This window comes from Neovison vison, chromosome 13 (genome assembly GCF_020171115.1).
Source record: "Neovison vison isolate M4711 chromosome 13, ASM_NN_V1, whole genome shotgun sequence".
In the NCBI taxonomy this organism is placed as follows: Eukaryota; Metazoa; Chordata; class Mammalia; order Carnivora; family Mustelidae; genus Neogale; species Neogale vison.
Genome location: NC_058103.1, coordinates 3,884,447 through 3,898,010, shown reverse-complemented (window position 1 = coordinate 3,898,010; position 13,564 = coordinate 3,884,447). Strand labels below are relative to the sequence as shown.

General features: G+C 51.1%; 1 protein-coding gene across 1 annotated transcript in view; it reads left to right on the top strand.

Moving 5' to 3' along the window:
• The window catches only part of DYNC1H1 (dynein cytoplasmic 1 heavy chain 1), a 68,076-nt gene that overhangs the window by 37,527 nt on the left and 16,985 nt on the right, over nt 1-13,564 (top strand). Inside the window, exons 32-46 of the mRNA XM_044229855.1 lie at nt 40-252; nt 958-1,196; nt 1,382-1,538; nt 3,524-3,751; nt 4,280-4,510; nt 4,779-4,919; nt 5,169-5,402; nt 5,494-5,700; nt 5,779-5,900; nt 6,339-6,504; nt 7,469-7,632; nt 10,464-10,593; nt 12,576-12,709; nt 13,185-13,299; nt 13,400-13,561. Coding sequence (XP_044085790.1) covers nt 40-252; nt 958-1,196; nt 1,382-1,538; nt 3,524-3,751; nt 4,280-4,510; nt 4,779-4,919; nt 5,169-5,402; nt 5,494-5,700; nt 5,779-5,900; nt 6,339-6,504; nt 7,469-7,632; nt 10,464-10,593; nt 12,576-12,709; nt 13,185-13,299; nt 13,400-13,561 — 2,643 coding nt within the window. The remainder of the gene's footprint in view (nt 1-39; nt 253-957; nt 1,197-1,381; nt 1,539-3,523; nt 3,752-4,279; nt 4,511-4,778; nt 4,920-5,168; nt 5,403-5,493; nt 5,701-5,778; nt 5,901-6,338; nt 6,505-7,468; nt 7,633-10,463; nt 10,594-12,575; nt 12,710-13,184; nt 13,300-13,399; nt 13,562-13,564) is intronic.

The window sequence follows — 13,564 nt, the reverse complement described above, 5'->3', positions numbered from 1 at the left end:
ACACCCCTGCTCAGAGCTCGTCTGTCTTCTCGCCATTAGATTCTGATCCAGAGTGTCTGTGAGACCATGGTGCCCAAGCTGGTGGCAGAAGATATCCCGCTGCTCTTCAGCCTCCTGTCAGACGTGTTCCCCGGGGTGCAGTACCACCGGGGCGAGATGACCGCGCTGCGAGAGGAGCTGAAGAAGGTGTGCCAGGAGATGTACCTGACGTACGGAGACGGAGAAGAAGTCGGCGGGATGTGGGTTGAGAAGGTAACAGGGGTTGACCCTGCTGGCTGCGCCGTGCGGTCACGGCAGCTCCAGGCCCCAGGAAAGAGCCACGTTCGAGAGAACTGGACCGTGAGGGCCAGGGGGCAGCTGCTTTATCAACACGGGACCCAAGGCTTTCTTAAACACAGACCTAATGGTTTCCGTGAAAATTTCACGTACGTGGTGGAGTTCATTCTCTAGAAACGCTGACACTTAGGGAAATACTTACGGAAAGTATTTACTCCAGTGTAAGTTCTACCGCTAGACTCGCCAGCATCGTAGGGTTAACGATGCTAACCCGTCAGGGTGGATGGTCTGTGTGGGCTTCTTTTCTCTCCTTGCTCTGGGAGACTGAGCAGCGTCCGGTCACACGGCTGCATGCTGACCGGACCAGCGCCGGACGGGGTCGCGCAGCTGGCTCAGGCACGGAGCCTCCACCCTCTCTAAAGGGGATCTTTTGAGGCAGCTGGTTGGCGTCCCCTGTTCCTCTGGCTCCCAGCCAAATAGTGCCCCTAGTTTTAGTGAAAAGCCCTATTGAAATATTTTTTGCAGATGTGGCCTATGAACCGTTAACTTTAAAAGTTCTGGTGTAGTGCTTGCCTTTAGGGATTCAGAGCACGTGTCTCGTGTCTGCTGCCATGAGGGGGACTGGAGAACCTTCTGGTTCTTCTCTGGAGTGGTTATGATGTGGTCTCTTTGGCCCGGCAGGTCCTCCAACTCTATCAGATCACACAGATCAACCATGGCCTGATGATGGTGGGGCCTTCAGGAAGTGGGAAGAGCATGGCTTGGCGCGTGCTCCTCAAGGCTCTGGAGAGGCTTGAGGGTGTGGAGGGCGTGGCTCACATCATTGACCCCAAGGCCATCAGCAAAGACCACCTTTACGGAACCCTGGACCCCAACACCAGGGAGTGGACGGATGGGCTGTTCACACATGTCCTGAGAAAGTGAGTTCGCCTTGATTTCCCGCAAGTGGGACCTGGGTACTCCGTCCTTACATTAGCGGCAGGTGTTACTTTTCTAACCAAAACTGAACGGGCTAAATCGTCACTGCAGAAACCATGTAGGTGAGCATCTCTGATCTCCGAATCTCAAGTTGGTCAACAGCTGTTTCAAAACCTTTCCAAACCAGGATCATAGACAACGTGAGGGGTGAGCTGCAGAAGCGCCAGTGGATCGTCTTCGACGGCGACGTGGACCCCGAGTGGGTGGAGAACTTGAACTCGGTGCTGGACGACAACAAGCTCCTGACTCTGCCGAATGGCGAGCGCCTCAGCCTTCCGCCCAACGTAAGTGGCCTTCTTCGGGGTGTCAGGCCAGGCGGCCCGTGTGCTAGCAGAGTGCCGCTCTGGAGGTGAGGCTCCAGGGTCTGTAGCAGTGGCCAGCCAGGTGAGTAGTTTCAGGGTTGACGGAGTCTCCTGGTGCTAGATTTTCCCAGTCCTTTGGCTGGCGAGAAATAGTTCCATTGGACTAATACCTTTCTGCCGTCTGCTAAATGTTAAGCGTACTCCGTAATTCCCGATTCACACTCCTAACCAAACGTTAGGATTTCTGATGTTACCTTATATCTGGGAAGTGGCAAAGAGGAGTAATTTAGATATATGGAAGCTGTCAAAGCTGTCCCTCAGAAATGAGCTTTTGGTCCAGGCCCTGGACGCACCACCAGATAGATAAGGAAACGTTCGTGGGCCTGCAGAGGATTCGCATCCTACTGAAGGTCCAGGAGGAGAAAAGCAGACCAAACCCCTGTCGTCCTGGGACACGCAGTCTGATGTGATGACAGGAAACCAAGGGAAACAGTGTTAGGTGGTAAGGGGATAACAAGCCGGAAGAGAGTGGCGGGTGTTGGCGAGATCTGGAGAGTGCCCTGTCGGGAAGGGCGACCTGGAAGCATCCCCGGGAAGCGTCTCTCGAGATCGAGGCAGGTGGAAGAGCCAGTCTGTGGGCCTCTGGGTGTGCCGGTTCCAGCTGAAGGGGCCGATAGCAGGGGGCTTGGTCAGAGACGAGAGGAGCAAGGGGAGAGAGGGTGGGGTGAGACCGGGGAAGGGGACCACCGGATCAGGTTCGGCGGAGGTCGCGGTGAGGACTGGCACGTGCCCGCTGGGGGCGTCAGGAGCCTCGGGAGAGTCTGGGTCGGATCCCTCTGGCTGCTGGCTGCAGCGCAGCTTCAGGGAGCAGGGTGGGAGCAAGAGGACTGTCCTGGAGCTGGGCCATCGTCCAGGCACGGCCATGGGTGTGGGCTAGAGGAGTTGGCAGTGCAGGAGCTGCTGAGTTCTGCTGTAATTTAAAGTTCCTGCTGGTGGGACTGGCTGAGGGGCCAGAGGTGGGCGTGAGACAAAGGAGGAACCGTTTTGGAAGAGCAGCTGGTCCATGTGAACCTTTGGACCAGCAGTGGTGGCTGTCCTCACTTCAGAAACTGAGCCAGGGATGCCTGGTGCCGCTCAGGAAATGTGCACTTGGACTTCTGTCTTGATTGACATGTCAGGTCTTTCTGTTACGGCTTGTTATCCAGTAGATCCTAACCATTGCTCTCCTGTGGGGCAGGGTAGCCCCGAGGTTAAGGCTGGTGCACCTCTGCCGCTGACGCGGCACTCCAAGAGTGCGTCTCCAGGGCTCACCTGCTCTTCTCCCAGCACACACGTTTCTGACCCACATTCTTCTATTTTTTTCTTTAAAATTGATGTATTTAGGGGTGCCTGCGTAGCTCAGTCGTTATGCATCTGCCTTCATCTCAGGTCATGATCTCAGGGTCCTAGGTTCAAGTCCCTGCATTGGGCTCCCTGCTCAGCAGGGAGTCTGCTCCTCCCTGTCCCACTCCCCCTGCTGGTGTTCCCTCTCTAGTTGTATCTGTCAAATAAAATCTTAGGAAGGAAAAAAATTTATATATTTATTTTAGAGAGTGCACAAGTGCTCGTGTGTGCAAGCAGAGAGGAGGGGCAGGGACGGGGGGACAGAATCCTCAAGCAGACTCTGCTGAGTGTGGAGTCCAGCAGGGCACTGGATCCCACGACCCCGAGATCATGACCTGCGCAGAGGCCAAGAGTCGAACACTTGGCTGACCGAGCCCCCCAGGCGCCCGCCCTTCCCAGATTCTCGCGGAGAGCAGCTCGTGGTTGGCGTAGTGGTGGCAGACATAGACGTTTTCACTTTCAAACAAAGTGAACTAAGTGCAAAAAGATTCTAATTGTTCTTTCAGTGTGTGCGTAGGTAAAAGAATTTTAATGTCTGAGGTTCTGCCGGACCCACATCGTTAATAATGCTGTTTTCTCTCCAGGTGCGAATCATGTTTGAAGTGCAGGACCTGAAGTACGCCACGCTGGCCACGGTGTCGCGCTGCGGCATGGTCTGGTTCAGTGAGGACGTGCTTAGCACGGACATGATCTTCAACAACTTCCTGGCCCGGCTGCGTAGCATCCCCCTGGATGAAGGGGAGGACGAGGCCCAGCGCCGGCGCAAGGGCAAAGAGGACGAGGGGGAGGAGGCCGCCTCCCCAATGCTGCAGGTGCGAGGCCGTCAGCGCTCTGCCGGGCGCAGCCACAGGTCTGCCTCGGAGAGGGCGGGGACGTTCCGAGCGGCGCGCTGGCCCTTCTGCCCCCGGAGGGACTGGGAGCCAGGGAGCCGGGGAACCGTGGTACTCTTCGCGGGTGGTCTCTGCTCGTCTGTTGACCCAGGGCTCTTGAGGGAGGTTCGCGTAGTCAGTGCTGTCTCGTACCAGCTCCCAAGGAAGGAGTCTCCTCTGCCAAAGGGAAGACATGTTTCGGAAAATTTAAAGAATTCTTTCGATTGTCTGACTTTTTTTTGCAAATTGATGAAATACTGCATTTTCCCATTTCAGTGGTGAAAACCCGTGTTTCTAGGAAATGTGGTCGAGGACTACCGAGATAAAGGAGTAAGGGTTGGTCCTTGAAGGTTATCCAAAACAAATTGTTTGCAGGTCACATGACCCTCTCTTGGGCTTAAGTGAGAATATATATGAAAGTCTCTGGGCTTTCTGAAATATTAGTTCCATATCGTTTACTGCCTCTTGCAGATCCAGAGGGACGCAGCCACAATCATGCAGCCATATTTCACCTCCAATGGCCTGGTCACCAAGGCCCTCGAGCACGCCTTCAAGCTGGAGCACATCATGGACCTGACGCGCCTCCGCTGCCTGGGCTCGCTCTTCTCCATGCTGCACCAGGCCTGCCGGAATGTGGCCCAGTACAACGCCAACCACCCCGACTTCCCCATGCAGATCGAGCAGCTGGAGCGCTACATTCAGGTTGGGGGGCGCGTGCGTCGAGGGGGAGCAGGGCTTCACCAGGGCCGGGTATGCATGAGCTCTGTGCGCCTCCCTAAACTAGGTGCCCATTGGGAGGTGTTCTCTCTCCTGGGCACAGGGTCAGTCTTTCCTGGGGGCCAAGAAAGGTGCACGCTGTGTCCATGAGCCAAGGATGCTGGGAACCACTTTCTTCAAGGTTATTGTTACTGAAAGTGTCTTTATTGTTGTAACTGTATTTAATAATGGGTTTTATTTTCTCTTTCAATAGCGGTATCTGGTTTATGCCATACTCTGGTCCTTGTCTGGAGACAGTCGGCTAAAAATGAGAGCAGAGCTGGGTGAATACATCCGAAGAATCACAACGGTGCCGCTGCCTGCGGCACCCAACATACCAATCATCGATTACGAGGTACGGGCTCGGAGGGCGTGGCCGTCTTCCCCTTGATCTTGCCACGTTGGCTTCATTCCTCCCAGAGCCACCTCACCCTGGGCTTGGCTTACTCTTTCCATTTCATAAAAAGGTTCCGACCTTTGTTTTATGCGGTACAAAAGGAAAGCAGATGAATATGCAAGTTGCGTTTTGTGTGAAAACAAGCGAGTCTGTAAGTGAGGTAGTGTGTGGGTCCCAGAGTGACCTGCGCCCATTCTCTGGGTGTAGGTGTCCATCAGCGGAGAGTGGTCGCCATGGCAGGCCAAGGTGCCTCAGATTGAAGTGGAAACGCACAAGGTGGCGGCCCCCGACGTCGTCGTGCCAACTCTGGACACTGTCCGCCACGAAGCCCTCTTGTACACCTGGCTGGCTGAGCACAAGCCACTGGTCCTTTGTGGCCCACCGGGCTCTGGCAAAACCATGACGCTCTTTAGCGCCCTCCGGGCCTTGCCTGACATGGAGGTAAAGAGGCCGGGACGTGGGCAGCAAGCCTTCTGGTGCTCAAATGCGGGATGGGGCTTACGGGCCTTCATTTGGTTCTTCCTGTCCAAAGGTTGTGGGTCTTAACTTCTCGAGTGCGACCACCCCCGAGCTGCTGCTGAAGACATTCGACCACTACTGCGAGTACAGACGCACACCGAACGGGGTCGTCCTGGCTCCTGTTCAGCTTGGGAAGTGGCTGGTTCTATTCTGTGATGAGATCAACTTGCCAGACATGGATAAATACGGGACCCAGAGGGTCATATCCTTCATCAGACAGGTGTGTGCACATCCCCAAGGCCCCGCTGCCCTTGCTCGTGTTTGCTTCTGCCAAGCTAACACTCCCGCTCGCCCTCAGATGGTGGAGCACGGAGGCTTTTACCGAACCTCAGACCAAACGTGGGTGAAGCTGGAGAGAATCCAGTTTGTCGGGGCTTGTAATCCACCCACCGATCCTGGAAGAAAGCCCCTGTCTCACAGGTAACACCGCTCTGTAGTCCACACTCGCCTCACAATGTACCTATTCCACGATTGCTTTAGATGTAGCACAGTGAAAATCTGGTTTTAATTATTAAAAGGAAACAAAATACTGCATATCATAGGTTGGTCCCTGGGCTCCTTTGCTGTGCTGCGATCCCAGGAAAACACACTTGAAAACAAAAGCTCCGACTCTCTGGGGGTAATGGGCTAACTGCCGCAGACCTGTGGGGCCAAGATGGGGCAGAAGCCAGAATCACTTTCCCACCTTTGCTTGGCTCTTTTTCAAGTTTTTTGTATCTGCGTGTCAGCCCTGGGCGTGAGTGTGTCGCTCACTGTGACATGAAGCCTGTGTGGCTTGATTAGGAAGGCACTTGGGGCTGGGCGACTCAGGCGCACTGCTCCGTCACTGGAGTGGCTGAGCCGGCTGTCCTCACACAGATTCTTGCGGCATGTGCCAGTTGTGTATGTGGATTACCCGGGACCCGCCTCCCTGACACAGATCTACGGCACCTTCAACCGGGCCATGCTTAGGCTCATCCCGTCCCTGCGCACGTACGCCGAGCCGCTCACGGCCGCCATGGTGGAGTTCTATACCATGTCTCAGGTACTCAGGGCTCCTCTACTCCTCTGGGGGCTAAAGAACGCTGTTACAAGTTTGGGCTTTAGTGAGGGGTGCCTGGGTGGCATCTGCCTTTGGCTCGGGTCACGATCCCAGGCTCCTGGGATCGAGCCCCCACATCAGGCTCTCTGCTCCCACTCCCCTGTTTGTGTTCCCTCTCTCACTGTGTGTCTCTGTGTCAAATAAATAAATAAAATCTTTAAAAAAAAAAAAAAAAAGGTGGGCTTTAGTGAAAAAAAGATGTGGTTCTTGTGACTTGCCTGTTTCGGGGAAGACTTCGAAGAGCACTCGAGTGCTGCCCGTGGGGACAGTGTTGCGCTCCTAGTGCTTTATGAGCGCTTCCTGTTCCATGTTGCAAATGTTTCCTGGTATTTAGTTTGCTTTTAATTTTGTAGAACTGCAACTTTCTCTGCAGAAATTTTAATGTAATTTTTTGTCTTTATTTCTGCTTTTCAAATCATGCTTTTCCTGAACTTAAGGATTACATTTTTATTTATTTTTTTTAGATTTTATTTATTTGACAGAGAGAGATCATAAGTAAGCAGAGAGGCAGGTAGAGAGAGAGGAGAAGCAGGCTCCCTGCAGAGCAGAGAGCCTGACGTGGGACTCGATCCCAGGACCCTGAGATCAGGACCTGAGCCAAAGGCAGAGGCTTAACCCACTGAGCCACCCAGGTGCCCCAAGGAATTACCTTTTTTAAAGTATTTTTGGAAGAATTTTTTGTAGTTTCTTTCAAAATATAATTAATTTCAATATCAAAGTGAGCAGCTTGCATCGAACTTTGTTCTGGATAGTTGTCCAGTTGTTCCAACATTACTAATTCATCCTACAATATTCCAGGGCTTAGGAGGTTCGTTTTCAATATAAAAATGTCATACAGCATTTGCTCTTTAATTCATTTTTCATGTCTTAAGATATTTACACGCACCTCCACTTTTCTGAACCGCAGGAGAGATTCACTCAGGACACACAGCCCCACTACATCTACTCCCCCCGTGAGATGACGAGGTGGGTGCGAGGGATCTTCGAGGCCCTGAGACCTCTGGAGACTCTGCCCGTGGAAGGCCTCATCCGGATTTGGGCACATGAAGCCCTGCGTCTCTTCCAAGACAGGTAAAGCCGAGGATGCGGTTAGCTCCATGCTTCCCTGCTCCCTCTCTTACCCACCCTCCAAGGTAGGGTCTCTGCAAGGCTGGGCTGGCCAGATTTGAGCCAGGCTCTGCTGATGGTGGAAGGGAGCAGACAAGGTCGGCCTTGTGTCTCGGCACTGAGCACAGCCACTCCCGGCGTTGATGTGTCTCAGGGAGCAGGGACTGCCCTGGGCTGCTTACCGAGGGGCATGGGGCGAGGCACTTCCATTAACCTCTGCAACCATCAAGTGGGCACCGCCTAATCTGGTCAAAGCCAGAGGTCTCAAGAATTCGAATGCCTTCCAGGGGCACCTGGCTGGCGTGTGACTTTTGACCTTGGGGTCATGAGTGCGAGTCCCACATTGGATATAGAGATCACTTAAACACAAAACCAGAAACCCACGATTGAATGCCTTCTAACAACTACCTGGCATAGGGTTTCCAGGACCACCAACTCCTCACCCTCCATCCTTTTATCGGAGGGTTTGCGGCTCTGACCCTGGGACTTCAGTTTTCTCTTCCTGTCAGCTGCTTGTCTCACGAGTTGCTTTGCAGCTTCTGAGGTTTTCTAGGGATGTCCCCAGTACTTAGTGGATCACGGAAACTTGTGGTTTGAGTCGCAGGAAGTGCCAGAGTGAAAAGTTGAGTTTTTACCTCTTGAGGAATCTCGTCAATTATTTTTCTTTAGCCAGAACCAAATTTTTACATTCTTTATACTTGAGTAAGATCTTTATTTGACAATAAATTCTTAATTTTCCCAGTCCTGTCTTGTCATTTTTTTTCTTTTTTTTCTTGTATTTTTAATTTTTTATTTTATATATGTTAGTCTACATGGACTTGTAGGCTCAGTTTAGACTGGTGAGGAAAAGTTAAACTTGTGTTGCTTTGACTCCAAATTTCGAAGCAGTAAATCTTAATTGGTTTACTATTTAATATGGTGCCACGGTTTCCTGCCCAAATTATTTGGGGAAATGTTCTGCCTGTGAACTGGGTTACTCAGAACAGTGTAGGAGGGCAGGCCTCTGATGGCAGGCCAGGTCCCCTTACTCCCAGGCTGAGTGTGAGACTCCCAGGCTGAGCCCGTCCCTCTGACCACTCACCGTCCCAGGTGTACATGGTTGGTAGCAATTAGTGGTTCTTCCCCGGGAGAACCCAAGGGAAATGGCTCCCTCCTGACTGAGAAGTACCTGTCCATTTGGCAACTGCACCGCTAGACCGATGAGTTCTGCCTCCAGCCAGCTTTTCTCATCTGTGCTTGCAAGCAGTCCCAGAATATTGCTTTATTATAGATTTCCGGCTTTCACATCAGGCTCCTTGGAGTCCTTGAGTTCCACACAGCTGCCCTGACCAAGAGCCCAGTGTCCCCGATGGGTGGAGTAAGGGGGAGCAAGGAACATACTAGCTTTTTTTTTAATAAGATTTTATTTATTTATTTGACAGAGGTCATAAGTAGGCAGAGGCAGGAAGAGAAAGAGGAGGAGGAAGCAGGCTCCCTGCTGAGCAGAGAGCCCGATGAGGGGCTTGATCCCAGGACCCTGAGATCATGACCTGAGCCGAAGGCAATGGCTTAACCCACTGAGCCACCCAGGTGCCCTAAGCTTTTTTTTTTTTTAATTAAAAAACAAAACTCTCTAACACTCTCTTTTTTAATAATGAAAAAATTTGAGCTATAGTACAGTTTTACCAGATTTCCCAAAATACCAGAGACAAAATTTTGTTTTCATTAAAATGTAGCACTGGCAGTGGTGCTTGTAAATTCCGATTGGCTGCAGTAACCACAGGCCCTGCCTCCACTAGACCCGCCCCTCGTGGCCCACTCAGCAATCACAGAATCAGCTTCTCAGAAAGGGTCTGCCCTCATCCCCCTCCACAAGGACAGGTCTGGTCTCCCCTGCTTGCTCTTGGTTCTCTTCATAAGCCCTGTGTCTCCAGCAGTGTGCGGGTCAGTCCCCTGTTCCTGTTCTCTTATTGCCCCCATGATATTGGGAACTTTATATTAGGCAAGCTTAGAAGTTAGAGTCATATTGTCATTTTATCTTATTTTTTTAAGGTTTTACTTCTTTGAGAGAGAGAGAGAGGGAAACAGAGAGCACGAGCGGGGGCAGAGGCAGAGGGAAATGCAGACTCCCTGCTGAGCACGGAGCCTGAAGTGGGGCTCGATCCCAGGACTCTGGGATCATGACCTGAGCCAAAGGCGGACAGACGCTTGACCGACCAGCCACCCAGGCGCCCCACCTGTTGCTGTTTTAAAAATCAGTGTGATTAGACATTATTAAAGGAGGTTTTTTTACTTTATTTTTGCTTTTGTTTTTTAAATAATCTCTATACCTGAGGCACCTGGGTGGCTCAGTGGGTTAAGCCTCTGCCTTCTCTGCTCTGCAGGAAGCCTGCTTCCCCCCTCCTCTCTGCCTGCCTCTCTGCCTACTTGTGATCTCTGTCTGTCAAATAAATAAATAAAATCTAAATAAATAAATAATCTCTACACCCAACATGGGCCTTACACTCATGACTCCAAGATCAAGAGCGTCACGCTCTGCCGACTAAGCCGGCCTTGTGCCCCAAGGGAATATTTTTAGATGTAGTGATTCCATACCTTTGAGGGGTTTTACATTGTCATTACATTACAATGTCAGAATTTTGGATAGTTTAAGCTGTCTGGAATTCAGATTCTTAGGTTTTTCCATTTGTAGAAAATGAAAATTTCTGTAAAGGCTAATTCTGGCTCTTGCAGTCGCTCTCAGCACCGACAAAACCTGGTGCTTTCTCAGCAAGGCCTCTGTTTGGACTGAAAGGCATCCCCTCTGCTTCCCACAGGCTCGTGGAAGACGAGGAGAGGCGCTGGACAGATGAGAACATTGACATGGTTGCTCTGAAGCACTTCCCCAACATAGACAAAGAGAAGGCGATGAGCCGGCCCATCCTGTACAGCAACTGGTTGTCAAAGGTGACAAATACGTCATTTCAGAAATACTTCTTCTGTCATCTTAGTCAGAGTCTTTTTCTAACCAAAAATACCTTTTTCCTGAAGCACCTGTAAGTGAGCACTGGGTGTAGGCTCGGTGCACTGCGTATTTGCTGGTACCGTGGGGCTGACGATCCAGGAGTGTGGCTGGGGCCAGCTGGCCTGCTGGGTGTGTCCTGTTCCCATGAGGTGGCCACTATGAGAGCCACACCACTCCAGCCAGCAGGGGTCACGATTTCCACGTGTTTGCAGCGAAAGGGGGCTTTCCCTTTGCTTTCTCTTTCCTCACACTATAAAAATGAGCTAATTGTGAATAAGTTGAGTGAAAATATTTTATATACTTTGTACTAAACAAAGTTGACGTTCCCAGAATAGCTATGAGCTGTCCTTTTTCCAGAAGAGTAGGATGTTCTAGTAAGTTGTAGTTTCAGTACGCATTTCATTCAGTAGGAAGGGCAGGCAGACGCTGGGATGAGCCAGGGCTTCCTGTAGGGAGCTCCCAGTCCAACATGGTAGAAATAGCTCTGTCTAGGGAGAGCTCTCAGGAAAGCGGACCCTGGCACTGGGTCTTAAAGAGGGCCACACAGAAGCAAGAGATAGCAAGATAGGTTTGTTTGGTGTTGCTAGAATTTTCTGCTTATTTCTGGACTCTAGATCCTAACCCTGCTCATTTATAGGCACCGTCTTCTCCCGGTGGTTCATCCGTCGCCGTTTCTATGGTGTCTTTTAAAGAGCAAATGTTGTTAAAGCTCCGTCATTTAACACATAACCCGTCTATAATTGTGTGTGTGTGTGTGTCTGTGTGGCTCCAGGTCTGTTTTGTTTTTCCTGAGGGGTGTCTGTTGTCCCGACACCTGACCTAGCGCTGTTGGTTGGATAATCCCTCACTTGGCAGCATCTCTCCGCTGCGGGCTCCCCGAGTGCAGGGGTCTATTTCGGAGGCTCAGGCCTGCTCTACCGCTCAATTGTTGCTTCCTGCACTCAGGAAGGTGGTGAAGTCCGGTGGCAGAGGCCTTCACACTTGTTTCATCTTTAGGGACCTCTTGACCATTCTTCTTCCAAATGAAATTTAGAACTGACTTGTCACTTTGTGCTAAAACCACCAGTGCTGCCCACCCTTGGAATTGAGGCCAGGACTACATTGACTTTCTCTTGTCAGTTTGGATGGAACTGACGTTCTTAACCGTAGTGTGCTTTTCCCTGCGTGGTCGTGGTCTCTGTCTTCATTTATTTAGATCCTTCTGTGAGGTCTTTTTTAGTGAAGATCCATTTTCTCTACAAAAATTCTCCATTAGATCCAGTCCTAGATAACTTACACTTTTGTTGTTATGCTGTAAATGATACCTTTTTGCCATTTTTTAAAAGATTTTATTTATTTATTTATTTGTTTATTTAATTTTATTTATTTATTTGACAGAGATCACAGTAGACAGAGAGGCAGGCAGAGAGAGAGAGAGAGAGAAGGATGCAGGCTCCCTGCTGAGCAGAGAGCCCGATGCAGGACTCGATCCCAGGACCCTGAGATCAAGACCTGAGCCAAAGGCAGCGGCTTAATCCACTGAGCCACCCAGGCGCCCCTAAAGATTTTATTTTTAAACAATGTGTACACCCAGTGTGGGGCTTGAACCCAAAACCCTAAGGTCAAGAGTCTCATGCTGGGGGTGCCTAGGTGGCTCAGTGGGTTAAGCCTCTGCCTTCGGCTCAGGTCATGATCCCAGGGTCCTGGGATGGAGCCCTGCACCAGGCTCTCTGCTCAGCAGGAAGCCTGCTTCCCTCTCTCTCTCCGCCTGCCTCTCTGCCTACTTGTGATCTCTGTCAAATAAACAAAATCTTTAAAAAAAAAAAAAAAAGAGTCTCATGCTGTACCAAATGAGCCAGCCAGGCGCCCCAAGTATATGAAAATACAATTGGCTAATAACGAAGATGATTTCTTAGTAATTTGGGTCTTACCTGTTTTCTTACAGGATTATATCCCAGTTGACCAGGAAGAATTGAGAGACTACGTCAAAGCTCGGCTGAAAGTCTTCTATGAAGAAGAACTTGATGTCCCTCTGGTCCTGTTTAATGAAGTGTTAGACCACGTGCTCAGGATCGACCGGTGGGCTTTCTGTTGTGACAGGTCACCCCTGGCCTTAGCTGCTCTTAACGTAGTGTTGGGAGATCCTGCCAGGCCTCCCGACTGACCTTCCCCCACCTCGCCTCCACCCTCCTCTTGTCCCCCCTTCCCCTGCCCTTCTCAGTCTAGCTTCTCTGTCACATACGTGCCTGCTGCTTGGCACTTACTGGGCTCCTGCCAGTAGTCTGTGCCAACCGAGACTGAAAGCTCCGCTAGAATCGGGTCTGTCCGCCTCCTGCCATCTGAGTATCTGAGGACAAGACCATGTCCTGTGGGTCTTTGCGCCCCCCAATCCTGGCAGATAGCGATTGCTTAACAACTGTTCAACATACAGATTTAAGTGGAAACACATTAAAACTGTTGTATATTAATTCCTGAGAAAGTTTAGGTCCTAAGTGTTAAAAGGGGACCAGATCATAAAAGCCTCGAATTTTATCTTTTTCTGATAATGTTTCAGAATATTCCGCCAGCCTCAGGGCCACTTGCTTCTAATTGGTGTCAGCGGAGCGGGAAAAACCACCCTGTCCCGTTTTGTGGCCTGGATGAATGGTTTGAGCGTGTACCAGATTAAGGTAGGTGTGCTCGGCACTTGTGCGCCCCAACCACGGATTCCTGCTGCGCGCACAAGGCTCCTCGAATGAGAACCGACCTGACCCGCGACTGCTTCCGCAGGTGCACAGGAAGTACACGGGGGAAGACTTCGATGAGGATCTTCGGACCGTGTTGAGGCGTTCTGGCTGTAAGAATGAAAAGATCGCGTTCATCATGGATGAGTCCAACGTGTTAGATTCCGGGTTCTTGGAGCGCATGAACACGCTGCTGGCCAACGGGGAGGTG